Here is a 27,974-nt window from a genome sequence, read left to right as displayed (position 1 = left end):
AGCTCCTATTAGTTCTATTGAGCACCGTGGCACCAACTCGCCTTCCGAACGTTCTATTCCCAGCTTATTGTTCAACGTCACAATGCCTGCTTCGCTATTGTTGGCAATGAGACCTGCTCATGTTGTTTAATAGTTAAAATGTAAACAACAAAATGTATTCAACAAAAACAATATTGGAACTCTGCGGTTTCCTATGGGGGAAATATAGGCATGTCTGTCTATTTCGCCAAATGTCTCGCAATGTGTATATTTAGATTATTTTCAAGTCGGGTGTAACCGGTGCAAAATGGCTAGCTAGTTAGTGGGGTGTGCCCTAATAGCGTTTCAATCGCTGACGTCACTTGCTCTGAGACCTGGAAGTAGTTGTTCCCCTTGCTCTGCAAGGGCTGTGGCTTTTGTGGAGCGATGGGTAACGATGCTTCAAGGGTGGCTGTTGTCTCTGTGTGCAGAGGGTCCCTGGTTCGGGACGAGGAGAGGGACAGAAGCTAAAACTGTTACGCGGGCACCATTTTAATCAGGAGAATCTCCTCTTTGTAATTATGTAAGTCTGGGCAGCGAGCTCGTTTGTCATCGATCGCTAGACCAGAAATATGTTTATATTTTTTCCCTACTTTTTCATTACGAAGACATAAGACCAGTTGACACCATCAAGGTGCGGATGTTTACATCCTACACAGTTTCGCCCGACGAACAGATGTAGTGTAGTGGTAAAATAAAAAGGGATACATTTTTATGGAATTCTAAGCATCACTCCAGTCAAAATAGGCTCTGCGAATGTTTGATTCCATTAATTTGCCATGGGCTCGCGCTAGTGTTCCAGTTTAGCCAACATTTTTAAGCCGTTTTTCAGCCTTGGGTGAATTTTGTCTCATTCTATTGTCCAGCCTACAGGTAGCCAGAGCGAATATACGAAAGCACCCGAATGTCCATTGAGAAAGCACAACGACTTTACCATTTAGCTAAGCTAAGAATGACGAGAATAATCAAGTCAATAAACATTGTGTAGTTAGTTAGCCTGTAGAAAGCACCCGAATGTCCATTGAGAAAGCACAACGACTTTACCATTTAGCTAAGCTAAGAATGACGAGAATAATCAAGTCAATAAACATTGTGTAGTTAGTTAGCCTGTAGTTAGCCGTATACTGGCAAGTTTGATGTGTAACTTCTAACGTTAGGTAGCTAAGCTAACATACCGGTATATACTGCTGTAATGATATGCTATGTGGTTCGTAAGGACAGCGTAGCTAACAAATTGTCAGCCAACATAACGTGTAAGGTAACTTATTTGAAAAGTCATTACTTTATTACATCGAGATGCATGCTGCCCCTTGGTCGTTAAGGCAAATCTGGTCTGTGATAGGAGGGAGGATTTTCACACCTAGCTAGGCTATTAGACTATTCTTTAGTAAAGGTTGAATAGTCTATTGTCCCGCTATTAGCCCTCCTCCCCAACTTGCAACAAATCGCTGTTCCTATCTCATTCCTTTCCCTCTTCCACATGTCATCATTCTACTCATGAGTGGCTCGCTTGTGGGCATGGCCTGGAAGGATATGGCAGCATTTTTGGTTGTGTGTCAAGCATTTTGCATACAGTAGCACTTTTGTATGAAGGTGTGGTTATTCACAGGCAAATTGTTGTATGCTATGGAGGTACATTTGTGTCTTTTTGTCGACAACAAAACCTTTTTTATTTTCTATCAAAAATAATTGTTCTGAAAGCAACTTTATTCCAACACAAAGGAAGTTAAAGCGGACACCTACGAAGATGGCATCTCAGGTAAGCAGCACTGGGCTGTATTGACGTATCCTACAAATGACATCTGCTGCTTTAGATTGAACGGTCATATCTCAGTTATTGTTTTCATGTCTATAAAAAATCATCTGTTTTCTTTACTATCAGAGAGCGAGCTGACCAAGGGATTGAAAATGTAGATATTGCCAGATGTTCACTGTCCAAGGAACAGGCCGTGGAAGCTTTATTTCTGGCAAAAGTGTCCATAACCAGAGATAATTAAACTGTTCTGTGTTCTTTTCTCCATCTCTGCTTGTCTTGTTGTACATGGAACCTGTCTCACATGCATTTAATAACAAAATCCTTAAGATGTCAGCTGCTAATTTTCAGATTTACACCACATAAACACAGCTGTTTTCACTGGACTATCTGTTGCTGCCAAGTCATGATTTCCTTGGGGGTTAGCCTTGCAATGACCAAGTGGTGAGACACATAGCACTCTATATTTAAATGTTTCAGGTACACTCTGATAGGTGTCTGCGTCACATACAGTATCTTCTATTGACATTATCTTCTATTGTTTGTCCTCATGTCTGTTTTTCAGCATGAAGTACTCTGTAGCCACTTAGTGTGGACACCAGGTGAGACCACACACACACAATAACAGGATCTCTTCTTCACTTCAACCCTCTCCCCCTTCTCCCTAAATCCTCTGGGTTATATCAGCTGTTTTGGCGAACCCCTACCGCATCTGAACTGGCTGACATGGAGGGCACAGCATCGTAGGTGAGATGTCACTTGGTCGAGTCAATAGGAAGTATTATTAAAGAGATGCTTTACATTGAAATACAGACAGAGATGTAGAAGTCCCAGAGTTAATGATCCAAGGTCAGTTTCGCATTTCACCTCCTGATTTAAGATTACAATTATAATGCATTTATGTGTTTATAACACCTGGATAATGAACTTCTTTCAATGAAGCGTTTCACATTCTCCACAGGTTGAAATTAAGTATCTCATTGAAATATTATCCTGTGTCCTCAGATTAATGCAGATGAAGGGAGTTAGATATGCATAGTTTTCTTTCTGTATATATGAATTACAAATCAATCATGTTTCTAGTCTATTGCATAGTTACAATGTGTAATCATTGATGTCCCAGGAGAAGGAGTGGTAAACACTGTTGAAGTGTATAATTGTAATACATACATGCAGACACAGCATCATTCAAATAATGAGTTTGATATGACTGAAAAAGTATGTCTCAGAGATTCATACCTGATCCGCATCTTTATTTGCGAAGAGTACATGATCAGTGAATACATTAAATGTACAGGCTACAATGTGGGAATCTCATGCGTGGTAATAACTACAGTACATGTGTATATAGGACTTGCATCCTTGGCACAATAAAATTATTATTTTCTACTCTATCCATAGGCTTCATTAATGCCATTCAGACTTGAAGTTGATACAACAACTATGATAGTTGAGGTTCATAGATTGGTATGAATTTTAGTTCAGAACCTAACGTTTTAGGGTCCATATACAGATCGGCTATATACTGTAGCTAGCTACACATCTATAGGCATACAGTTGTTTTTATCCTCCACCACACAATATAAAAGTAAATAGTTAGCTAGCTATGTTACTTCAGCTGCATTGCAAGGCAAGCTTACACAATTGTACATTCAATATGCAGTAAATACTTTCGCTAGCTAGATTCTTTACATCCACTGTTTCACAAGACGACAGCCTGGTTTTCTCATGAGTTCCTAAAACATTAAACAACACAAATTACGTATTCATTCCCCTAACACTAGCTAGCTGGCTAATGTTAGCTAGTTAGATAACTTGGATAAATTGCAATTTTCGTAAATTAACTTTATGACAAAAAAAATATGCACAAACGTTTGTCTCTACATTAACTAACATATTCCTCTCAATTGTAATTATTTAGTTTGACTCGTTTTGACGTTATAAGAACTTACATCTGGTTCCACCGTGTTTTGTCAGCCATCTTTGTTGAAGAACGCCACAAGGCAAGGATAGCTAACGTCAAAATTCGTCATTGGAACACTCGATATGATTGGTCATATAAAAACCTTGGGACCCAAATACGTAATGAGTGCTCTAACTCCCTCTTGTGGTGGTCTGGAGCAATGAAGCCGTGACGCTGGGTACCTCTAAGTCCTGTGGTGCAAGCTCACAACTTTTAAAGGAGGAACCACTTTACAAGACCCAGCTTAAGGATGACGCACAGCCCGTGGTTCATGCTCCACGGAGAGTTCCAGCACTGCTGCTTGTGCACTTTACGAGTTGGATAAGATGTCAGCAATGGATTTTTCCCCAAAGTCGATGGACCAACTCAATGGTGGTTGTAAAGAAAAATAATGGTTAACTAAGATTATGTATGGATACTAAGGACTTGAATGCAACATAAAATGAGAACACAACTGATCCTAAAACTAGAAGAAATCGCAAGTTAGATGTCAAGAGCAAATTTCTTCACAAAGCTCAAGGCTTTACACAGCTGAAGTGCGATGGGTGGGTGTTGTATGAGCTAGGGAGAGAGGATGCGGGGTGGTTGGGAGGGGAAGTGAAGGGGCGTGGGGCTCATTCGGGTGACATTTTGGGAAGGTGGTGGGTGGACTTTCTTTTCTTTCTTATTTTTTATTGCATGAGGTCTGTGATCTTTCCATTTTGATTGATGTCCGTTGTTTTCATATACAGTATGTAAAAAATGAAGCCCACATCTTTGTTCAATTGTTTGATTGAATCAATGCTCCAACAAAACATTTTTTTTTCATTTCAAGTTATAGCCTAATGTTATTGAGCTAACATTGAACCTGGTTAGTTAGCTACCTGCAGATTCGTGCAGGGTAGTAACGTTATGAGTTGGGATTATGGTTCATTGTTTAGCTTGCTAGCTACATTTCTAAACAAAAGACTCCACTATGCAAGAAACTATTTCAATAGAATGTTTATTATGTCACTGCTACAAATGTCAATAGACATAGCTGCTAAATTCGCTCTAGCTATCTACTCCGATTTCAGAGCAGTCTCATCTGAGTGTGCCAGAGCGCAGAATAACTGACGAATTTATGAACGCTCAACACCCGTTGAATATGGCCGGTGTCAGTAAACATTGGCAAAAAAGCTTAATTAAATTGCGGCCAGCAGTACAGTTGCAGTCACCAATGCTCTGGATAACATAAACACAGCCTAACCAGCTCTGCTAGGGTGAGGAAAATGGTCAGAGTGAGCTGTTTTCTCATTTGTGTCCTGAAGTAGCAAGCAAGATAGCCAACGTTAGCCAGTTAGTTTGGGCGCTTGACTGCTGTTGTTAGGTCAGAACGCTGGGATCAACCCTACTTTTCTTGTGCGCTCTGAACGCTCCGAGAGTGAAATGTTTACGAACGTCGAGAGCACACTGGCACTCCAGATTAAATTTACGAACACACCCGTAGTATAAACCAGCCTTTAGTCTTGAAATATGTGGTTGTTTAGTACATTGTGTCACATGTGAATCCTTAAAGATATGGGTGGGGCTAAAGCTTAAAAGGGTGTGAACGATGCTGAATGGATGTAGAGAAAGAAGAGCTCTCCAGTAGGTACCAAAACATTCAAGGCCCATTTTCTCAAAAGTGAGGTTACAAGTTTATCAACTTTCAAAGCAGAATGACTTTCCCATTGTTCCTCAACTGTAGTGTATGATATAACATTTTTAGCTCTGAGTCTCCATTTTTATCCAATGTAAAAAACACAATTTCAAATGATGATAAGACCGAATTGAGCCGGTCAGTCACATTTGGGATCAAATTGGCCTCTGAGATCTTCTTCCAAGCGATCAAATCAAATTGTATTGGTCACATACACATGTTCATCAGATGTTATTGCGGCTGTAGCAAAATGCTTGTGTTTCCAGCTCCAAGAGTGCAGTAATATCTAACAAATAATATCTAACAATTTCACAACAATACACCCAAATCTAAATAAAGGAATGGAAATAATACTAAGATAGAGTACAATAAAATAGAATACAGAATATACTCATGACATGAGTAATAAAATCAAACAAAATCAAATTGTATTGGTCACATACACATGGTTAGCAGATGTTATTGCAAATGCAGTGAAATGCTTGTGTTTCTAGTTCCGACAAGTGTAGCAATATCAACAAGTAATCTAACAATTCCACAAAAACGACCTACAGTTGAAGTCGGATATTTACATACACTTAGGTTGGAGTCATTAAAACTCATTTTTCAACCACTCCACACATTTCTTGTTAACAAACTATAGTTTTGGCAAGTTGGTTAGGACATCTAATTTGTGCATGACACAAGTTATTTTTCCAACAATTGTTTACAGACAGATTATTTCACTAATAATTCACTGTATCACAATTCCAGTGGGTCAGAAGTTTACATACACTAAGTTGACTGTGCATTTAGACAACTTGTAAAATTCAAAAAAACGATGTCATGGCTTTAGAAGCTTCTGATAGGCTAAGTGACATAATTTGAGTCAATTGGAGGTGTACCTGTGGATGTATTTCAAGGTCTACCTTCAAACTCATTGCCTCTTTGCTTGACCAAAGAAATCATGCAAGACCTCAGAAAAAAATATTAGACCTCCACAAGTCTGGTTCATCCTTGGGAGCAATGTCCAAATGCCTGAAGGTACCACATTCATCTGTACAAACAATAGTACGCAAGTATAAACACGATGGGACCATGCATCCATCATACCGCTCAGGAAGGAGATGCGTTCTGTCTCCTAGAGATAAATGTATTTTGGTGCGAAAATTGCAAATCAATCCCAGAACAACAGAAAAGGACCTTGTGAAGATGGTGGAGGAAACGGGTACAAAAATATATATATCCATAGTAAAACGAGAAATATATCGACATAACCTGAAAGGCCGCTCAGCAAGGAAGAAGCCACTGCTCCAAAACCGCCTTTAAAAAAGCCAGACTACGGTTTGCAACTGCACATGGGGACAAAGTTTGTACTTTTTTTGGAGAAATGTCCTCTGGTCTGATGAAACAAAAATAGAACTGTTTGGTCATAATGACCATCGTTATGTTTGGAGGAAAAAGGGGGAGGCTTGCAAGCCGAAGAACACCATCCCAACCGTTAAGCATGGGGATGGCAGCATCATGTTGTGGGGTGCTTTGCTGCAGGAGGGACTGGTGCACTTCACAGAATAGATGGCATCATGAGACACCGAAATGATGTGGTTATATTGAATCAACATCTCAAGACATCAGTCAGAAAGTTAAAGCTTGGTCGCAAATGGGTCTTCCAAATGGACAATAACTCCAAGCATACTTCCAAAGTTGTGGAAAAATGGCTTAAGGACAACAAAGTCAAGGTATTGGAGTGGCCATCAAAAAGCCCTGACCTCAATCCCATTGAACATTTGTGGGCAGAACTGAAAAGGCGTGTGCGAGCAAGTAGGCCTAAATACCTGACTCAGTTACACCAGCTCTGTCAGGAGGGATGAGACAAAATTCACCCAACTTATTGTGGGAAGCTTGTGGAAGGCTACCCGAAACGTTTGACCCAAGTTAAACAATTTAAAGCAATGCTACCAAATACCAATTGAGTGTATGTAAACTTCTGACCCACTGGGAATGTGATGAAAGATATAAAAGCGGAAATAATTCATTCTCTCAACTATTATTCTGATATTTCACATTCTTAAAATAAACTGGTGAAATTAACTGACCTAAAACAGGGAATATTTACTAGGATTAAATGTCAGGAATTGTGTAAAACTGAGTTTAAATGTATTTGGCTAAGGTGTATGTAAACTTCCAACTTCAACTGTAGGTATTCCTCTTGTCCAAATTGCATAGGGCAGTATGCATCGTCTGTGTATCTATTGGGATGGTAAGCAAATTGAAGTTGGTCTAGGGTGACAGGTAAGGTGATATGATCCTTGACTAGTCTCTCAAAGCACTTCATGATGATAGAAGTGAGTCCCACGAGGCGATAGTCATTTAGTTCAGTTACCTTTGCTTTCTTGGGTACAGGATCAATAGTGGCCATCATGAAGCATGTGGGGAACAGCAGACTGGGATAGGGAGAGATTGAATATGTCCGTAAACACTCCAGCCAGCTGCTCTGCGCATGCTCTGAGGACGCGGCTAGGGATGCCGTCTGGGCCGGCAGCCTTGCAAGGGTTAACATGCTTAAATGTCTTACTTACATCGGCCACGGAGAAGGATAGCCCCCAGTCCTTGGTAGCGGGCCACGTCGGGGGCACTGTGTTATCCTCAAAGCAAGTGAAGGTGTTTAGCTTGTCCAGAAGCAAGATGTCAGTGTCTGTGACATGGCTGGATTTCCCTTTGTAGTCTGTGATTGTCTGTAGACAGTCGTTTCTGAACCGTTGAATTGCGACTCCACTTTGTCTCAAACAGGTATATACTGACGTTATGCCTGTTTGATTGCCTTATGGAGGGAATAACTACACTGTTTGTATTCGGGCCATATTCCCAGTCACCTTGCCATGGTTAAATGCAATGTTTCGGCTTTAAGTTTTGCGCGAATGCTGCCATCTATGCACGGTTTCTGGTTAGGGTAGGTTTTAATAGTCACAGTGGGTACAACACCTATACACTTCCTGATACTCAGTCATCGTGTCGGTGTATTCGTCAATGTTATTCTCGGAGGCTACCCTGAACATATCCCATTCCACGTGATCAAAACAATCTTGAAGCATGGATTCCGATTGGTCAGACCAGCGTTGAATAGTCCTTAGCATGGGTACTTCCTGTTTGAGTTTCTGCCTATAGGAAGGGTGTAGCAAAATGGAGTTGTTATCAGATTTTCTGAAGGGAGGGCGGGGTTAGGGCCTTGTAGGCATCCCGGAAGTTGGAGTAGCAGTGGTCAAGTGCTTTAGCAGCGTGAGTACTACAGTCAATTCCTTTCCTCAAATTTGCTTTGTTAAAATCCCCAACTACAATAAATGCGGCCTCAGGATATGTGGTTTCCAGTTTGCATAAAATCCAGTGAAGTTCTTGGAGGGCCATCGTGGTATCGGCTTGAAGGGGAATATACACGATTGTGACTATAACCCGAAGACAATTCTTTTGGGAGGTAATACAGTCAGCATTTGATTGTGAGGTATTCTAGGTTGGGTGAACAAAAGGACTTGAGTTCCTGTATGTTATCACAATCACACCCTGAGTAGTTAATCATGAAACCTATATTGGTTCTTCCTGTAAAAGTTGTGTCGTACTGCAGCAGACCTTGCTGGCTGCCACAGAATTCTATGGCACGTTATTTAAGTGTCAGCCATTGTCGCCAATAATGCTTGTTAGTGCTAGTTTGGCCACCAGAGGGCATCTTTGAGAAGTGTATGACTTTTTAAAATATTGGCCGTACTAGAGAATTTAAGTAAGAACATAGTATATGTTTTAATTAAGAAATGTTGCTTAATTCATTTGATTAATATTATGGTGTTTGTGTTCCAAGAAAAATTAAAACGAAAAACAGGGTTTCCGTTAGGAAAATATGGTGCTTTACAATGTGACCTGTCGGGAGTAGGCTACAGTACTAAAAGCAAAATGATCCTAACATTTCCACACCCTAATTGTAGTTTAACCAATACCCAAACAGAGATTCAGTGAAAATAAAATCTCATTGATTTATCAAGACCAGTCCCCATGCTTGTCTCAGAGCAGTGCGAAACGGTGAAATAGTTGACCACACGCAGGTAGGTTATTGCTTCAAATCTTATTGCTTCTAACTTCAGTATGCTTTAAATGCCACAATGTCACAAATAATTGAAAACACATAATTCTTAAAACTCTGAGAAGTGTAATAGGAAGTGATCTGCACTGCATATTAAATTGACATTCATATTGCTTTATTCCACTTGTTACTGTGTGTGTTTCGATCCTCTCTCTCTCTCTCGCACACACACTTGCTGTTGTCACGAAATTCGTTGTGGTGTTGCAGGGAAGACCAAAATGCAGCGGGTATATGGATACTCATTCTTTTAATTCACAAAAAAAAAGAGTAAGGCATCCACAGAAAAAAACAAAACAATAAATGATACTCACAACTAACAACAGTGTGGCAGGCTCAACAAGCAGTGCTCACAAACAATCTCCCACAAAAGACAAACAAACACACCCTACTATATGGGACTCTCAATCAAAGGCAAATAGACAATCCCTGCCTTCAATTGAGAGTCCCAACCCCAATTAACCAAACATAGACATACAACCAGCTAGATCAACATAGAAATACACAAACAAGGAACAGTGCCCAAAAACCCCGGAATACATAAATCAAATCCCCTACAACAAACACACCACCCCGAACCACATAAACCAAATACCCTCTGCCACGTCCTGACCAAACTACAATGACAATTAACCCTTATACTGGCCAGGACGTGACAGTACCCCCCCCTAAAGGTGCTAACCCCGGAAGCACCTCAAGAAAAACAAAAACCCCAAACAACAACAAAAAATCCCCCTAAACTAAAGGGAGGGAAGGGAGGGTGGCTGCCATCAACGACGGCACTGTGCTACACCCCCCCTCCCCAACCCACCTATATCTGGAGGTGGCTCTGGTTCTGGCAGACCCGGGCAGACGGGCCACCCCGGCAGCTCCGGGCAGACGGGCCACTCCGGCAGACCCGGAGGACAGTCGGGCCACTCGGGCAGCTCTGGCGACTCCTGACTGGCGGGCAGCTCTGGCGACTCCTGACTGGCGGGCAGCTCTGGCGACTCCTGACTGGCGGGCAGCTCTGGCGACTCCTGACTGGCGGGCAGCTCTGGCGACTCCTGACTGGCGGGCAGCTCTGGCGACTGTTGACTGGCGAGGCTGGGCTGACGCACTAGACTCCTGATGCGTGGGGCTGATACTGGACGTGCCAGCCTGGAGACACGCACCTTCGGGCTAGTGCGGGGAGCTGGCCTGGGGCTCCATTCTTGCCCCGCAAAACTGCCCTTGTGCCCCCCCCAATTTTTTTTATTGGGGCTGCCTCTCGAGTTTCCTAAACTCCTCCATAGCCCTGGAAACACTCAACCTTATTTCTGTCCATGTCCATCCTTCCTCCTCGTCCATATACTGAGCGTGCCGCTCCTCTCTCCGCTGCTTGGTCTTGGTTTGGTGGGAGATTCTGTCACGAAATTCGTTGTGGTGTTGTTGCAGGGAAGACCAAAATGCAGCAGGTATATGGATACTCATTCTTTTAATTCACAAAAAAAAGAGTAAGGCATCCACAGAAAAAAATAAAAAAATAAATGATACTCACAACTAACAACAGTGTGGCAGGCTCAACAAGCAGCGCTCACAAACAATCTCCCACAAAATACAAACACACCCTACTATATGGGACTCTCAATCAAAGGCAAATAGACAACACCTGCCTTCAATTGAGAGTCCCAACCCCAATTAACCAAACATAGACATACAACCAGCTAGATCAACATAGAAATACACAAACAAGGAACAGTGTCCAAAACCCCCGGAATACATAAATCAAATCCCCTACAACAAACACACCACCCCGAACCACATAAACCAAATACCCTCTGCCACGTCCTGACCAAACTACAATGACAATTAACCCTTATACTGGCCAGGACGTGACAGCTGTCTTGACCTCTGAATGCTCGGCTATGAAAAGCCAACTGTGATTTACTCCGAAGGTGCTGACCAGTTGCACCCTCTATAACCACTGTTTATATTATTTGACCCTGCTAGTCATCTATGAATGCTTGAACAGCTTGAAAAATTATCTAGCCTTTATGGCCATGTAGTCTTATAATCTCCAACCAGTTTGGATTTAAGTATAACTTTTGTATGACTGGCACCTTTAGTGAGAGGTCTAATGCTTTAATATTTAATCATTTCTGCCCTCCGATTTCATATTCATTATATAAATAGGCCCATGTGCACCTTGATATTGGAGACGGAAAGACCCGGTTCACCAGCAACTGTCACGTCCTGACCAGAATAAGGGTAATTTGTTATTGTAGTTTGGTCAGGACGTGGCAGAGGGTTTTTGTTTATGTGGTTTGGGGTGGTGTTTTATTTAGGAGGGTGTTTGATTTATTATTTCCGGGGTTTTTGGGGTTATGTTCTAGTTTTTGTATTTCTATCTGGTCTCTAGTCTTTTGTATTTCTATGTCTAGTTTATTGGAGTTGGACTCTCAATTGAAGGCAGGTGTTTTCTAGTTGCCCCTGATTGAGAGTCCTATATATGGGTATGTGTTTGGTTAAGTGTTTGTGGGAGATTGTTTCTTGTTTTGCCTGTGTGAGCATGACAAGACTGTTTTGTTGTTCGTGAGTTCTTCATTTTTGTTATTTTGGTGTTCTCTTTATTTTAAAATAAATACAAGATGAGCATCCACATTCCTGCTGCGTTTTGGTCCTCTATCCCCGACGACAACCGATACAGAATCTCCCACCAAATAAGGACCAAGCAGCAGAGGAAGGAGAGGAGGAACGCTGAGAAAATGGACTTTGATATGGACGATCGTGAGAAGTGGACGTGGGAGGAGATTATGGCCGGAGAAGGTCCATGGAGGAAGTGGAGCGATGACAGGGAACGCTACAGGGGAACACGACTGGCGTTTAAGCCCGAGAGGCACATGGGTAGTTTGGTTGGGCGAGGATTGAGCCCCAGGCAAAATCCCCGTACCTTTTCTGGGCAACCAGTGACTGGACAGGTCCCGTGCTTCGGGGTAATGGGTACTGTGGCGAGGCCAAGTATTTTTAGGCCGGTACGCGCAATACCAGCGCCCCGCATTTGCCAGGGGGAAGTGGGCATCCAGCCAGTAAGAGTGATGCCAGTTCTGCGCTCGAGTCCACCAGTACGCCTCTACAGTCCAGTGCGTCAGCCCTGTCCGACTCGTCCTGTTCCCGCTCCCCGCACTAGCCCTGAGGTGCGTGTTCCCAGGCTGATACCTCCAGTACCAGCACCACGCATGAGGCTTCCAGTGCATCAGCCCAGTCCGACTCGTCCTGTTCCCGCTCCCCACACTAGCCCTGAGGTGCGTGTTCCCAGGCTGATACATCCAGTACCAGCACCATGCATCAGGCTTCCAGTGCGTCAACCCAGTCCGACTCGGCCTGTTCCCGCTCCTCGCACTAGCCCTGAGGTGCATGTCCCCAGACTGGCACATCCAGTACCAGTACCACGCATCAGGCTTCCAGTGCGTCAGCCCAGCCTCGAGAGTTCGGCAATAGTGTGCAGTCCAGAGTATCCGGCACCAGTGTGCAGTCCAGAGTATCCGGCACCAGTGTGCAGTCCAGAGTATCCGGCACCAGTGTGCAGTCCAGAGTATCCGGCACCAGTGTGCAGTCCAGAGTATCCGGCACCAGTGTGCAGTCCAGAGTATCCGGCACCAGTGTGCAGTCCAGAGTATCCGGCACCAGTGTGCAGTCCAGAGTATCCGGCAACAGTGTCCAGTCCGGAACCGAGGGAGTCTGCCTGCGATCCGGAACCGGGTGAGTCTGCCTATGACCCGGAACCAAGGCAGTCTATCAGCAACCCGGAACTAAGTCTGTTGACGATCCGGAACTAAATAGGATTAACCTGTTTGGGCTAGGGGGCAGTATTGACACGGCCGGATAAAAAACGTACCCGATTTAATCTGGTTACTACTCCTGCCCATTAACTAGAATATGCATATAATTATTGGCTTTGGATAGAAAACACCCTAAAGTTTCTAAAACTGTTTGAATGGTGTCTGTGAGTATAACAGAACTCAAATGGCAGGCCAAAAACTGAGAAGATTCCATGCAGGAAGTGGCCTGTCTGACAAGTTGTGTTTCATCTTGGCTCTTTTTATTGAAGACTGAGGATCTCTGCTCTAACGTGACACTTCCTACGGCTCCCATAGGCTCTCAGAGCCCGGGAAAAAGCTGAACGATATCGAGGCAGCCTCTGGCTGAAACACATTATCGCTTTTGGCAAGTGGCCGATCAGAGTACTATTGGCTTAGGCGCGTGCCCGAGTCTGTTTTCTTCGTCTGTTTACCTAAACGCAGATTCCCGGTCGGAATATTATCGCTTTTTTATGAGAAAAATGGCATAAAAATTGATTTTAAACAGCGGTTGACATGCTTCGAAGTACGGTAATGGAATATTTAGAATTTTTTTGTCACGAATTGCGCCATGCTCGTCACCCTTATTTACCCTTTCGGATAGTGTCTTGAACGCACGAACAAAACGCCGCTGTTTGTATATAACTATGGATTATTTTGAACCAAACCAACATTTGTTATTGAATTCGAAGTCCTGGGAGTGCATTCTGACGAAGACAGCAAAGGTAATAACATTTTTCTTATAGTAAATCTGACTTTGGTGAGTGCTAAACTTGCTGGGTGTCTAAATAGCTAGCCCTGTGATGCCGGGCTATCTACTGAGAATATTGCAAAATGTGCTTTCACCGAAAAACTATTTTAAAATCGGACATATCGAGTGCATAGAGGAGTTCTGTATCTATAATTCTTAAAATAATTGTTATGCTTTTTGTGAACGTTTATCGTGAGTAATTTAGTAAATTCACCGGCAGTGTTCAGTGGGAATGCTAGTCACATGCTAGTCACATGCTAATGTAAAAAGCTGGTTTTTGATATAAATATGAACTTGATTGAACAAAACATGCATGTATTGTATAACATAATGTCCTAGGGTTGTCATCTGATGAAGATCATCAAAGGTTAGTGCTGCATTTAGCTGTGGTTTTGGTTTACGTGACATTATATGCTAGCTTGAAAAATGGGTGTCTGATTATTTCTGGCTGGGTACTCTGCTGACATAATCTAATGTTTTGCTTTCGTTGTAAATCCTTTTTGAAATCGGACAGTGTGGTTAGATTAACGAGAGTCTTGTCTTTAAAATGGTGTAAAATAGTCATATGTTTGAAAAATTGAAGTTTTTGCATTTTTGAGGTTTTTGAATAACGCGCCACAGGATTACACTGGCTGTTACGTAGGTGGGACGATTTGGTGCCACCTGCCCTAGAGAGGTTAACTGTGTATCAAATGAGTCTGCCTACAGTGTGGAACGGAAGAGGTCTGCCTACGATCCGGAACGAGGGGAGTCTGCCTACGGCCCGAAACTGAGCAAGTCTGTCTGCATTCTGGAGGACAGTAGGCCGGAGCCAGAACCACCTCCTATATAGGTGGGTTGGGGAGGGGGGGTGTAGCACAAGTGCCGTCGGTGACGGCAGCCACCCTCCCTTCCCTCCCTTTAGTTTAGGGGGATTTTTTTATTTTTTTATTTTTTTATTTTTTATTTATGAGGTGCATCCGGGGTATGCACCTTTAGGGGGAGGGGGTACTGTCACGTCCTGACCAGTATAAGGGTTATTTGTTATTGTAGTTTGGTCAGGATGTGGCAGAGGGTATTTTGTTTATGTGGTTCGGGGTGGTGTTTTATGTAGTAGGGTGTTTGATTTATTATTTCCGGGGTTTTTGGGGTTATGTTCTAAATTTTGTATTTCTATCTGGTGTCTAGTCTTTTGTATTTCTGTCTAGTTTATTGGAGTTGGACTCTCAATTGGAAGCAGGTGTTTTCTAGTTGCCTCTGATTGAGAGTCCTATATATGGGTATGTGTTTGTGGGAGATTGTTTCTTGTTTTGCCTGTGTGAGCCTGACAAGACTTGTTTTGTTGTTCGTGAGTTCTTCGTTTTTGTTATTTTGGTGTTCTCTTTACTTTAAAATAAATACAAGATGATCATCCACATTCCTGCTGCGTTTTGGTCCTCTATCCCCGACGACAACCGTTACAGCAACCCCCTTTCCCCTTCGGACGTGGCCATGTTTCCTTGCACTCGTTCTATGAGAGTGGGCTTCTGAGGAGGCTAATCAGCCATTTCTACGCTCCCAGCGTGGGTAGAAGGGCTATGTAGACAACCGGTGACTTGAAAAGAATAACCGGGTGGTCCTGCTTGAATTCACCTTCTTAGATACAGTACTCAACCGTAGCATTGATTATTAAGAGGTTCCTTTGTTATCTTCGTCAACCTTGTGTTGCATTTCGGGGTCACGACTAGTCGTAGATCTCGGCTGCGGCACGTGGTCAACTTAGTCTGATATGTAAATTCTTAACTCACATGTTTTATACCTTAGGGTAGAAAGGGCCAATTCCGTCTTCATGACACGCTCTCTGGGTTCACTGGGGCATAGCTAGTTACGAGGCAAGGTATCACCGTTTACTATGATCTCGTTAGACAACTAAAATCACAACCTCATCATCACAAAAACATTCTCTTTGTTCTGGATATTTTCTACACAACGCACAGTATGCAATCATCACATGTCTATTATGAAAACTCCTCAAGTTACAATGTTTTCGATATAACATCCTCATTTAACTTTTAATAACATCATAAAATAGACATTTTTATATTCCATCCATCCTGATTCCCACCCATTCAGATGATGAAATATGTTGTCCCAAAGTCCATTTATTTGATGTTCTATAGTTTTGGGCTTTAAGCTCTTCCTAAGGCACACAGACACACATTAGAGACCAAAAAGGAGTTGGTCTGCTGCCTAATAATTTACGATGGGTGTGAGGTCATGAACCTCCCCCCCATCAATCCCTCTATACCTCTCCCCCTCTGCAGGAGGGAGAGACATCTTTGTAGACCTGTGATCCACTGTAACCTGATCCTCACAGGGCAGTCATGACAATAGTGAAGAGCAAAATTAGCATTACAGTTACACCAACTGGTAGGCTAATCACACAATTGTACAAAATGGTAAGAGAACTGGTGAAGAAAGTTACCCCTCGACATACACATTTCTTTTCCAGAATCTCTAAATTAAAATAGTGTCAGATCCCTAAAATGTACTTGTACAGTAGTATATCTCATTACATTTAGAGGATTCTAAATAAAAATATAAGGGGCTTTTATACAATGATAATGCAGGGTTAATAAAACAAAACTGTTTTATGTTTCTTATGTAGTCTTGTAGGTCTCAGAGCAGCGCGAAAATGTGCTGAAGTTGACCACACGCGGGTAGGCTATTGCTTGTTGGGGGGATATTCACACCTACAGTAGCCAGGCTATTAAACTAATGGAAGGATAACAGATCAGCTCTCGGAACTCATTAACACGCTAACGCAGGTTCACTCTCTCTCTCTCTTGCACTTGCTGTCTTGAACTCTGAATGCTTGGCTATGAAAAGCCAACTGACATTTACTCCTAAGGTGCTGACCAGTTGCACCCTCTATAACACTGTTTATATTATTTGACCCTGCTGGTCATAATTTTTCCATTGTATTCAGTTTCCAGCGAGACTATTCAAGGTATTCAAGAGTCACTGATGGTTGAAGATGACGGGCGATCGGCAAATGCAGTCTGGAATCTGCTGGTATCACAGCACAACATCAACATCACTCTAGTCATAGTCAGAAGACAGTTGAAGAAACTTGAGTGGACTTATGGAAAGGCTCTGTAAGACATATTATATTTATTTGTATTTATTTAACCTTTAGCTAACTACGCAAGTCAGTTAACCTGTTAGGGCTAGGGGGCAGCATTGACACGGCTGGATAAAAAACATACCCGATTTAATCTGGATTACCACTCCTACCCAGTAACTAGAATATGCATATACTTATTACATATGGATAGAAAACACCCTAAATTTTCTACAACTGTTTGAATGGTGTCTGTGAGTATAACAGAACTCAAATGGCAGGTCAAAACCTGAGAGATTCCTTTACAGGAAGTGGCCTGTCTGACCATTTCTTGAACTTCTTTTCCATCTCTATCATTTACTAAGGATCTCTGCTCTAACGTGACACTTCCCACGTCGTCCATAGGCTCTCAGAGCCCGGGAAAAAACAGAATGTCGTCATTCCAGCCCCAGGCTGAAACACATTATCGCCTTTCTCAAGTGGCCGATCAAGAGACACTGGCTTACGCGCGTGACCCCGACCGCCCCCGCCTTTGGGATTTTTTCCTCTGTTTGCCGAAAAGGAGATTCCCTGTCGGAATATTATCGCTTTTCTACGAGAAAAGTGTCGTAAAAATTGATTTTAAACAGCGGTTGACATGCTTCGAAGTACGGTAATGGAATACTTAGAATTTTATTGTCACGAATTGCGCCAAGCGCGTGACACTTCTTTACTATTTCGGATAGTGTCTGGAACGCACGAACAAAACGCCGCTATTCGGATATAACGATGGATTATTTTGGACCAAACCAACATTTGTTATTGAAGTAGCAGTCCTGGCTGTGTATTCTGACGAAGACAACAAAAGGTAATGAAATTTTTATAATAGTAAATATGATTATAATGAGTGCTAAACTTGCCGGGTGTCTAAATAGCTAGCCCGTGATGGCTGGGCTATGTACTTAGAATATTGCAAAATGTGCTTTCACCAAAAAGCTATTTTAAAATCGGACATATCGAGTGCATAGAGGAGTTCTGTATCTATAATTCTTAAAATAATTGTTATGCTTTTTGTGAACGTTTATCGTGAGTAATTTAGTAAATTATTAGCAAATTCCTCCGGAAGTTTGCGGGGGGTATGCTAGTTCTGAACGTCACATGCTACTGTAAAAAGCTGTTTTTTTATATAAATATGAACTTGATTGAACAAAACATGCATGTATTGTATAACATAATGTCCTAGGTGTGTCATCTGATGAAGATCATCAAAGGTTAGTGCTGCATTTAGCTGTCTTCTGGGTTTTTGTGACATTATATGCTAGCTTGAAAAATGGGTGTCTGATTATTTCTGGCTTGGTACTCTGCTGACATAATCTAATGTTTTGCTTTCGCTGTAAAGCCTTTTTGAAATTGGACAGTGTGGTTAGATAAAGGAGAGTCTTGTCTTTAAAATGCTATGAAATAGTCATATGTTTGAAAAATTTAAGTTTTTGTATTTTTGAGGAATTTGTAATTCGCGCCACGCCTATCATTGGATATTGGAGCAGGTGTTCCGCTAGCGGAACGTCTAGATGTAAGAGGTTAACCTGTTAGGGCTAGGGGGCAGTATTTGCACGGCTGGATAAAAAAATGTACCCGATTTGATCTGGTTACTAATCCTACCCAGTAACTAGAATATGCATATACTTATTATATATGGATAGAAAACACTCTAAAGTTTCTAAAACTGTTTGAATGGTGTCTGTGAGTAAAACAGAACTCATTTGGCAGGCAAAACCCTGAGACATTTTCTGACAGGAAGTGGATACCTGATGTGTTGTATTACCTTTAAACCTATGCCATTGAAAAACACAGGGGCTGAGGAATATTTTGGCACTTCCTATTGCTTCCACTAGATGGCACCAGCCTTTACAAAGTGTTTTGAGTCTTCTGGAGGGAGATCTGACCGAACAAGAGCCATGGAACGATGATGGCCCATTAGACACCTGGCGCGCGAGTTCATGTTGGGTACCCTCGTTCCAATACGTTATAAAAGAGAATGCATTCGTCCACCTTGAATATTATTCATGTTCTGGTTCAAAAAGGCCCTAATGATTTATGCGATACAACGTTTGACATGTTTGAACGAACGGAAATATATTTTTTCCCCTCGTTCATGAAGTGAAGTCCGGCGGGCTTAGATCATGTGCTAACAAGACGGAGATATTTGGACATAAATGATGAGCTTTTTTGAACAAAACTACATTCGTTATGGACCTGTGATACCTGGAAGTGACATCTGATGAAGAGAATCAAAGGTAATGGATTATTTACATAGTATTTTCGATTTTAGATCTCCCCAACATGACGGCTTGTCTGTATCGCAACGCGTATTTTTCTGGGCGCAGTGCTCAGATTATTGCAAAGTGTGATTTCCCAGTAAGGTTATTTTTAAATCTGGCAAGTTGATTGCGTTCAAGAGATGTAAATCTATAATTCTTTAAATGACAATATAATATTTTACCAATGTTTTCTAATTTTAATTATTTAATTTGTGTTGCTGACTTGACTGCCGGTTATTGGAGGGAAACGATTTCCTCAACATCAATGCCATAGTAAAACGCTGTTTTTGGATATAAATATGAACTTGATAGAACTAAAAATGCATGCATTGTCTAACATAATGTCCTAGGAGTGTCATCTGATGGAGATTGTAAAAGGTTAGTGCATCATTTTAGCTGGTTTTATGGTTTTGGTGACCCTGTCTTTGAATTGACAAAACATTACACACAACTCTTGTAAATGTACTGTCCTAACATACTCTAAATTTATGCTTTCGCCGTAAAACCTTTTTGAAATCGTAAAACGTGGTTAGATTAAGGAGATGTTTATCTTTCAAAGGGTGTAAAATAGTTGTATGTTTGAAAAATTTGAATTTTGACATTCATTTGGATTCAAATTTGCCGCTCTTGAAATGCACCTGCTGTTGATGGAGTGCACCACGGGTGGGACGCTTGCGTCCCACCTAGCCCATAGAGGTTAAATCGGGTACGTTTTTTATCCGTCCGTGAAAATACTGCCCCCTAGCTATAACAGGTTAAAATCAATTTTTATTCGATTTTTCTCGTAAAAAAGCGATAATATTCTGACCGGGAAACCCTGTTTTCGTTCAAAGACGAAAAAATAAAAACATGGTGTCGGCTCGTGCACGCGCCCCCAGTCTCATTGTTCTCAGATTGACCACTATCCAAATGCGCTACTGTTTTTCAGCCATGGCCTGCAGAGTCATCATTCCCCGTTCTGGCGCCTTCTGAGAGCCTATGAGAGCGTTAGAAAATGTCACGTTACAGCAGAGATCCCCTGTTTTGGATAGAGATGATCAAAAAGGCCAAGAAATGCTCAGAGAGGGCGCTTCCTGTTTGGAATCTTCTCAGGTTTTGGCCTGCCAAATGAGTTCTGTTATACTCACAGACACCATTCAAACAGTTTTAGAAACTTTGGAGTGTTTTCTATCCAAAGCTAATAATTACATGCATATTCTAGTTTCTGGGCAGGAGTAATAATCAGATTAAATCGGGTACGTTTTTTATCCGTCCGTGAAAATACTGCCCCCTATCCATAAAAAGTTAAGAATATCATGGAATATATATATATATATATATTACAGCTTCCAAATGCATAATCAATGCTCTAACTTCCCCTTGCGGTGGTCTGGAGCAATGAAGCAGTGACGCGGGGTAACATACTAAACCACAAATTACCGGTAAATCCGACGGCATAATCTTAAAACTTTTAGTTGAGGAAACACTGCACACCCCAACCCTTCTTCTTCCCGGAGAGATATTTATTCCTGTCTGCCCGATGAACTGAGAACCCAACTGGCTGTAAGGACTCAGACTGTATATCCAGAGAGAGCCATGTTTCCATGAAAAAGAGTATGTTACAATCCCTGATGTCTCTTTGGAAGGAACTCCTCGCCCTGAACCTGTCAACTTTATTATCCAGAGACTGAACATTAGCGAGTAATATACTCGGCAGCGGTGGGTGGTGGGTGCGCCTACTTAATCAGACTAGAAGTCCACTCCGAATACCTCTTCTCTGCCGGCGTTGTTTTGGGTCAGCCTCTAGAATCAGTTCAATTGCCCAGGGGGGTACGAACAAAGGATCCGATTCGGGAAAGTCGTATTCCTGGTCGTAATGCTTGTAATGCTGGTGAGTTACCGCTGCTCTGATATCCAAAAGTTCTTCCCGGCTGTAGGTAATAACACAAAACATGTTCTGGGCTAATAATGTAAGAAATAACACATAAAAAAACACAATACTGCAACGTTGTCTAGGGGCTAGAAGCACGGCTGCCCAATCTATCGGCGCCATTTTTCTATCATAGAAAGCACATCATAGAAAGTACGAAAGGCGTCAGGGTCTACGTAGATGATGTCATCATGTGGGAGTTCACACTACAAAAGTGCTACAGAGCATACTGTGAAATTGATTGAAACAGAACAAGGCACAGTGTCAGTTTGGCATCAAGGAAATCATAGTCCTTGAAGACAGGTTGTTTGTTGAAGAAGTAGAGCCAGATGAGACCAAAGTTCAAGCCATACTGAGCAAACCCCAACCCAATGACCTGAAAGGGCCTCATGGGGATGAGCACCTTAATCTGCAAATTCTTACCAAACTTGTCATTCAAAACAGCCGGCCTAAGAGAGTTGTTACACAAAACAAATGAGTTTGCATGGACTACAAAACATGAGCAGGAATAGAAAAAGCTCAAAACAACACATAACTCAGAGCTAGTACTCAACTTTTTCGACCCGATAAAAATAACAAAGATATCAAAAGACGCATGGAAAAATGGCCTTGTCTTGGTTCCACTACAAGTGGAAGGATAAGATTGATAGCCAGTAGTCTATGCTTTGAGAACAATGACTGAAACCGAGTGTCATTACACCCAGGTAGAAAAGGAATGTCTAGGCATGGTGTTTGGATGTGACAAGTTCCAGGGCTTTGTCTACAGCTTACCTACCTTCACAGCTAACACCGAGCATAAGCCATTATTGATAGTCATCATCAAAATAACTTAAACGAGATGTCGCCTAATATACAAGAGCTCATGATGAAAATACAACTGCAGATGCACTATCCCTGGCACCCGCAGTGAGCACAGTGAGTAATGTGATCCCTACAGATGATTATATTGATGTTCATGTGAATATGAAGGCTGCTTCTCTTCCTGTGTCAGACTCTAAATCAAAACAGAGTACAGACGAGAGCAAAAGACACAATGCTGCAGACAGTCAACGCAAACATACATCATAGCTGGCCCATAGGTTTGTGTTCACAATACTACCAGATCAGGTCAGAACTCAGTGTTGTAAACAGACTGCTGCTCAGACAAGAGAAAATGCAGATATTGTGACAGGAAATGCTCGAAAGGATACACTAAGGCCACCTCAGAATCAAAAAATGCAAAAGGAGAGCAAGGGATACAGTCTACTGACCAGAAAGAAACATGGACATTGAGAGAATGATAGGGAAATGTGAAACCTGTCAGAAACATTACTACAAGGAGGTGAAAGATGATACTCGCCAAACTGCCAAAAGGTCCATAACAAAAGGTTGGTACAGATCTTTTTCAGTTGAATGGCAAAGATTACCTGCCGGTGATTGACTACTATTGTAACTATCCTGAGATGACAATGCTCTCAAGCACAGCAGCAAGCAACGTCATAACACACGTCCACTATATATAGTGTAGCCTATCATGTGGATCATCATGTGCTTGCTATACGTAATGGAAAAGGAGTCGGTAGCACATAGTCAAAGGACATGCATGGCAATGAGAATAACATTGATAGTGTAACATGAAGCTAGGACTGTATGTCCAAGATAGTCTATTTACATATAGGGAACGCTAACTGACAATTATTAATTAATTGACCCTATGGGCCGTTCCTTGTCCAAGGCTTGCTTACTTATTAATTCACTGTCCCACAGGCTGCTTATGGTATGTTTATTGTGGTTAAGAATAATGTAAATGTAAGGAAGGCTTGATTTTCTATAGATATGTAAATTCCATTATAATTTGGTAGAAGCCATAGAGACAAACAGTACTGCAAGCCTAGCTTACCTTTGGGTCCTGTCTTCTCTGCTTTCTTCACACTGGGCATTGCCTCAGGCTTTGCTTTCTCCACGGCCTGCTCCTCTTTCTTTTCCGTCTTGTCCTCCAATTTCTTATTTTCTACCTCTTTCATGGTTTGTGCATCCCTCATCGCTGTAAGTAAAGACATGATCCTGTGAACAAATGCCTCCTTATCTTCATGTAAAATTAGAGCACAAATCCGGATGGGTGGTTTCCCGGACACAGATTAAGCCTAGTCCTGGCCTAAAAAGCGAACTCAACGAAAAATCGAACTTTTTAGTCCAGGAAACCATCCCACACTGTTCACAGATACAGTAGGTTTTTACTTCATATGCCAGCCAGGGAATTAGGAAATTAAGTTTGGGCTTATTTTGGGGTATTATTGAATTACTAATTACATCAGTACATCAATCCCTCCAAACTGTAAAAAAGGACGTAGATAGATTTGAATTGAAATTAAAAAGAAAAAACATGATTTACCTTTAAGGACCACTTCTACCTCTTCTACTACTTCTTCTCTTGCTTGCCTCTCCTTGGATTGTCTGAGAACTATCACACAAAGAAATATTATATTTTGCAATTGTTCCTAGAAAATGAAAGGTAGTGCATTACAGTGATGGTAATTAGGTAGTTGTGACAGTTAAAGCATGCATTAGTTACATAAAAAAATGTAATAGCATATTTAGCCGGTGATATGGTGGGGTGGTGGTAACATGGTGTCATGGTTTTGTGTGACGAGACCGATTTAAAAAAAATATTGTACTTAATATTGTAATTTTCCCATTATGCAGAACTACTGCATGTCATTTTCTGGTTGTAAACTGGTTTCCTGTAGAAACATGTAAAGATGTAAATTTCATGATTAGATTAGGAAGGACATCATATTTAGGTTCTTATCTAGTCAGATAGTATTATTTATCTGGTAACTAAGAAGGCGTTAACAAAACCAGTGTACAACCTGACCATGACGTCATTTGAAAAATAACTTTAGAACCTACACTGAGTGTACAAAACATTCAAAATACCTTCCTAATATTGAGCTGAACCCCAGTTTTGGGTAGTACACTATTCTTGATACACACGGAAACAGTTGAGCGTGAAAAACCCAGCAGTGTTGCAGTTCTTGACACCAACCAGTGCTGCTGGCACCTACTACCCGTACCCCGTTCAAAGGCACTTAAATATTTTGTCTTGCCCATTCACCCTCCGAATGGCACACATACACAATCCATGTCTCAATTGTCTCAAGGCTTAAAAATCCTTCTTTAACCTGTCCCCTCCCCTTCATCTACATGGATTGAAGTGGATTTAACAAGTGACATCAGTCTATGACATGTTGTGTACACTCAGTGTATAACCTCAGAGGTCGGTTGAGCACTCAAAATCCAAATGCACCATTAGGGACAGTTAAAAATTTCCCCAACGTAAAAAATATTTTCACATCATAACCATAACCTGTTGACAAATATTACGCTTTTTATATATCCATTGTGGGTGGATAAGGGTGTGCATACCTTGCGAAACATATACAGTATAATGATATGGAGCTAATATCTTTACAGGACCTCAAACAAATATATTAACTTCCAGGCTTTTCATGGTTCCTTAACCAACAGTTAAGAGCTTTGTCAAAAGCTTTTGGAGCCCCAGTAACATTCCACATAATGCTTACATGGTTTGACCCTTCATGTAGTCTAGTGGTTAGAGTGTTAGGCCAGTAACTAAAAGGTTGCTAGATCGAATCCTTGAGCTGACAAGGTAAAAATGGTTTGTTCTACCCCTGAACAAGGTAATTAACTGACTGTTCCTAGGCTGTCATTGTAAATAAGAATTTGTTCTTAACTGACTTGCCTGGTTAAATATGAAAATGAAAAATGTATTTCTAAAATGTTATATGGCACTTATGATTCCCTGCTGTGTGTTAATGTAACGTTTGTCTTCTGTAGAAATGGACCAAGGCGCAGCAGGTACGTGAATACTCATCTTTAATTAAAATAAAGGAGTAAAGCATCCACTTAACAATTCAAACAAAGTAACAACAGCTACAGTTCTGCAGGCTAGAAACGCAGTGCAAAAAACAACCACCCACAACCCCAAAGAAAAACACACACACCTATATAGGACTTCCAATCAAAGGCAACTATACACACCTGCCTTCAATTGGAAGTCCCAATCATCCACCCAACATTTAACCAACACAAACATGCCACGTCCTGACCCCAAAACTAAAACACTAGCTCCATCTGCTGGTCAGGACGTGACAGTACCCCCCCCTCAAGGTGCAGACCCCGGAATGCACCTACCAACAAAAAACCCCAACACAAAACCCATAAACAATAACCCTAAAACAATAAGGGAGGGAAGGGAGGGTGGCTGCCGTCACCGACGGCACTGTGCTACACCCTCCCTCCCCAACCCACCTATCCTGGAGGTGGCTCAGGTGCAGGGCGTGGACCTTGCTCCACCGTCGGCGTAGCCCACTTCGGTGGCGCTGCTAGCTGCGCCGGGCAGATGGGCCACTTGGGCTGACCCTGGCAGACGGACCACTCGTGCTGGGCCGGAGGGCAGGAGGACCACTCGGGCTGGGCCGGAGGGCAGGAGGACCACTCGGGCTGATCCTGACAGGCGGGCACCTCTGGCAGAACAGGGCAGTCCGGCCGCCCCGGCAGAACAGGGCAGTCCGGCCGCCCCGGCAGAACAGGGCAGTCGGGCCGCCCCGGCAGAACAGGGCAGTCGGGCCGCTCCGGCGACTGTTGACTGGCGGGCAGCTCCGACGACTGTTGACTGGCGGGCAGCTCCGACGACTGTTGACTGGCGGGCAGCTCCGACGACTGTTGACCGGCGGGCAGCTCCGACGACTGTTGACCGGCGGGCAGCTCCGACGACTGTTGACCGGCGGGCAGCTCCGACGACTGTTGACCGGCGGGCAGCTCCGACGACTGTTGACCGGCGGGCAGCTCCGACGACTGTTGACCGGCGGGCAGCTCCGACGACTGTTGACTGGCGGGCAGCTCCGACGACTGTTGACTGGCGGGCAGCTCCGACGACTGTTGACTGGCGGGCAGCTCCGACGACTGTTGACCGGCGGGCAGCTCTGATGATGACTGTTGACTGGCGGGCAGCTCTGATGATGACTGTTGACTGGCGGGCAGCTCTGATGATGACTGTTGACTGGCGGGCAGCTCTGATGATGACTGTTGACTCCTGATGCGTGGGGCAGGTATTGGACGTACCAGCCTGGAGACACGCACCTCCATGCTAGTGTGTCTAGCGGGAAACACCGGACCGAAAGGGCGCACTGGCGGTCTTGAGTGCAGGGTTGGCATCACCCCTTCCGGCTCGATGCTCCCCTTGCCCTGGCACCTGCGGGGCGCTGGTACTGGGCGAACTGGGCTGTGCGTCCGTATAGGCGAGATGGTGCGCACCTCAGCGTAACATGGCGCCCTCCACCTCGTACGCACCTCCCTGTAGTCACGGGTAGCTGGCTTACGGCTCTTCCCTGGCCTGGCCAAACTACCCGTGTGCCCCCCCCCAAAAAAATCTTGGGGCTGCCTCTCGGGTTCCCTTAGCTCCCTTAACTTGTCCGCCCAGAATTTTCTTTCGTCCTGCCAGGTCCATTCCTCAATTTTCTTCTCCTGTGGCTTCCTCCTCTTCTGCTGCTTGGTCCTTTGGTGGGTGGTTCTGTAACGGTTGTCTTCTGTAGAAATGGACCAAGGCGCAGCAGGTACGTGAATACTCATCTTTAATTAAAATAAAGGAGTAAAGCATCCACTTAACAATTCAAACAAAGTAACAACAGCTACAGTTCTGCAGGCTAGAAACGCAGTGCAAAAAACAACCACCCACAACCCCAAAGAAAAACACACACACCTATATAGGACTTCCAATCAAAGGCAACTATACACACCTGCCTTCAATTGGAAGTCCCAATCATCCACCCAACATTTAACCAACACAAACATGCCACGTCCTGACCCCAAAACTAAAACACTAGCTCCATCTGCTGGTCAGGACGTGACAGTTAAATGCTCTACATTGGGTGTCACTCTAGTATGGAACTGTGAAATGGAGAGGTTGGGGCAAGACCTGAACTGGGATACCATTTGGGAAATTGGCTAACCCAGCACACCTGCTTATACAATAAAGTTGTGCAACCCCATTTAGACATTTTAAGATGAAGCTGATTCCCACTCCAATCTCTCCATTTGGTGTCACTCGAGAATGGATGTGATAGACGCAGTATGAATGCCATTGGCACATGTTTTGGGAATGTCCTGTTGTGTCCCAGTTCTGGTCACATGTTTCAGATTTTGTCATAAACGTTATGGGTTTCCCTCTGAACAAGGACCTGCCTTGATTTTCGATGAATGATGACTTTACATCTGCACTGAACTGGTTCAGAAAATAATAATTTATGTACGGTTAACAGTAAAATATGTTATCCATAGTGCTTGGATTACCCCTACAATACTCTCACCTCCTCAAACATCGCTCTCATATTTTCAAGATATTGTTCATACCGAGCGATAAGTGGCCGTGATAAACAAATACAATTAAAGCATGGGATGTACTATGTAAAACTCTAACAGATATTAACAACTCTTGGCATTTCCTTTTCTGAGAATACCATAAAAATATTGTTTCGTAAACTGTACTTCCTCTCTGGATAATACATTTTGTGTACTCAAATAATTATGACTTCTGACAGTACAGATGTCACGACTTCC

The 27,974-nt window shown here is 42.7% G+C and overlaps 1 protein-coding gene across 50 annotated transcripts in view; it reads right to left on the bottom strand.

Moving 5' to 3' along the window:
• si:ch211-266g18.10 (uncharacterized) overlaps window positions 1–27,974 on the bottom strand; it is a 244,924-nt gene that overhangs the window by 147,829 nt on the left and 69,121 nt on the right. For all 50 annotated transcript variants that reach the window (XM_082957684.1, XM_082957672.1, XM_082957646.1 and 47 more), the window contains 2 exons: window positions 23,728–23,796; window positions 23,236–23,379 (listed from right to left, as the gene is read on the bottom strand). In XM_082957684.1, the coding sequence (XP_082813810.1) occupies window positions 23,236–23,379; window positions 23,728–23,796 (213 nt within the window). The remainder of the gene's footprint in view (window positions 1–23,235; window positions 23,380–23,727; window positions 23,797–27,974) is intronic.

The sequence above is a fragment of the Salmo salar genome, chromosome 11 (assembly GCF_965601325.2).
Source record: "Salmo salar chromosome 11, fSalSal1, whole genome shotgun sequence".
NCBI lineage: Eukaryota > Metazoa > Chordata > Actinopteri > Salmoniformes > Salmonidae > Salmo > Salmo salar.
Note: the sequence above shows the minus strand (reverse complement) of the source record. Positions and strands in the feature narration are given on the sequence as shown.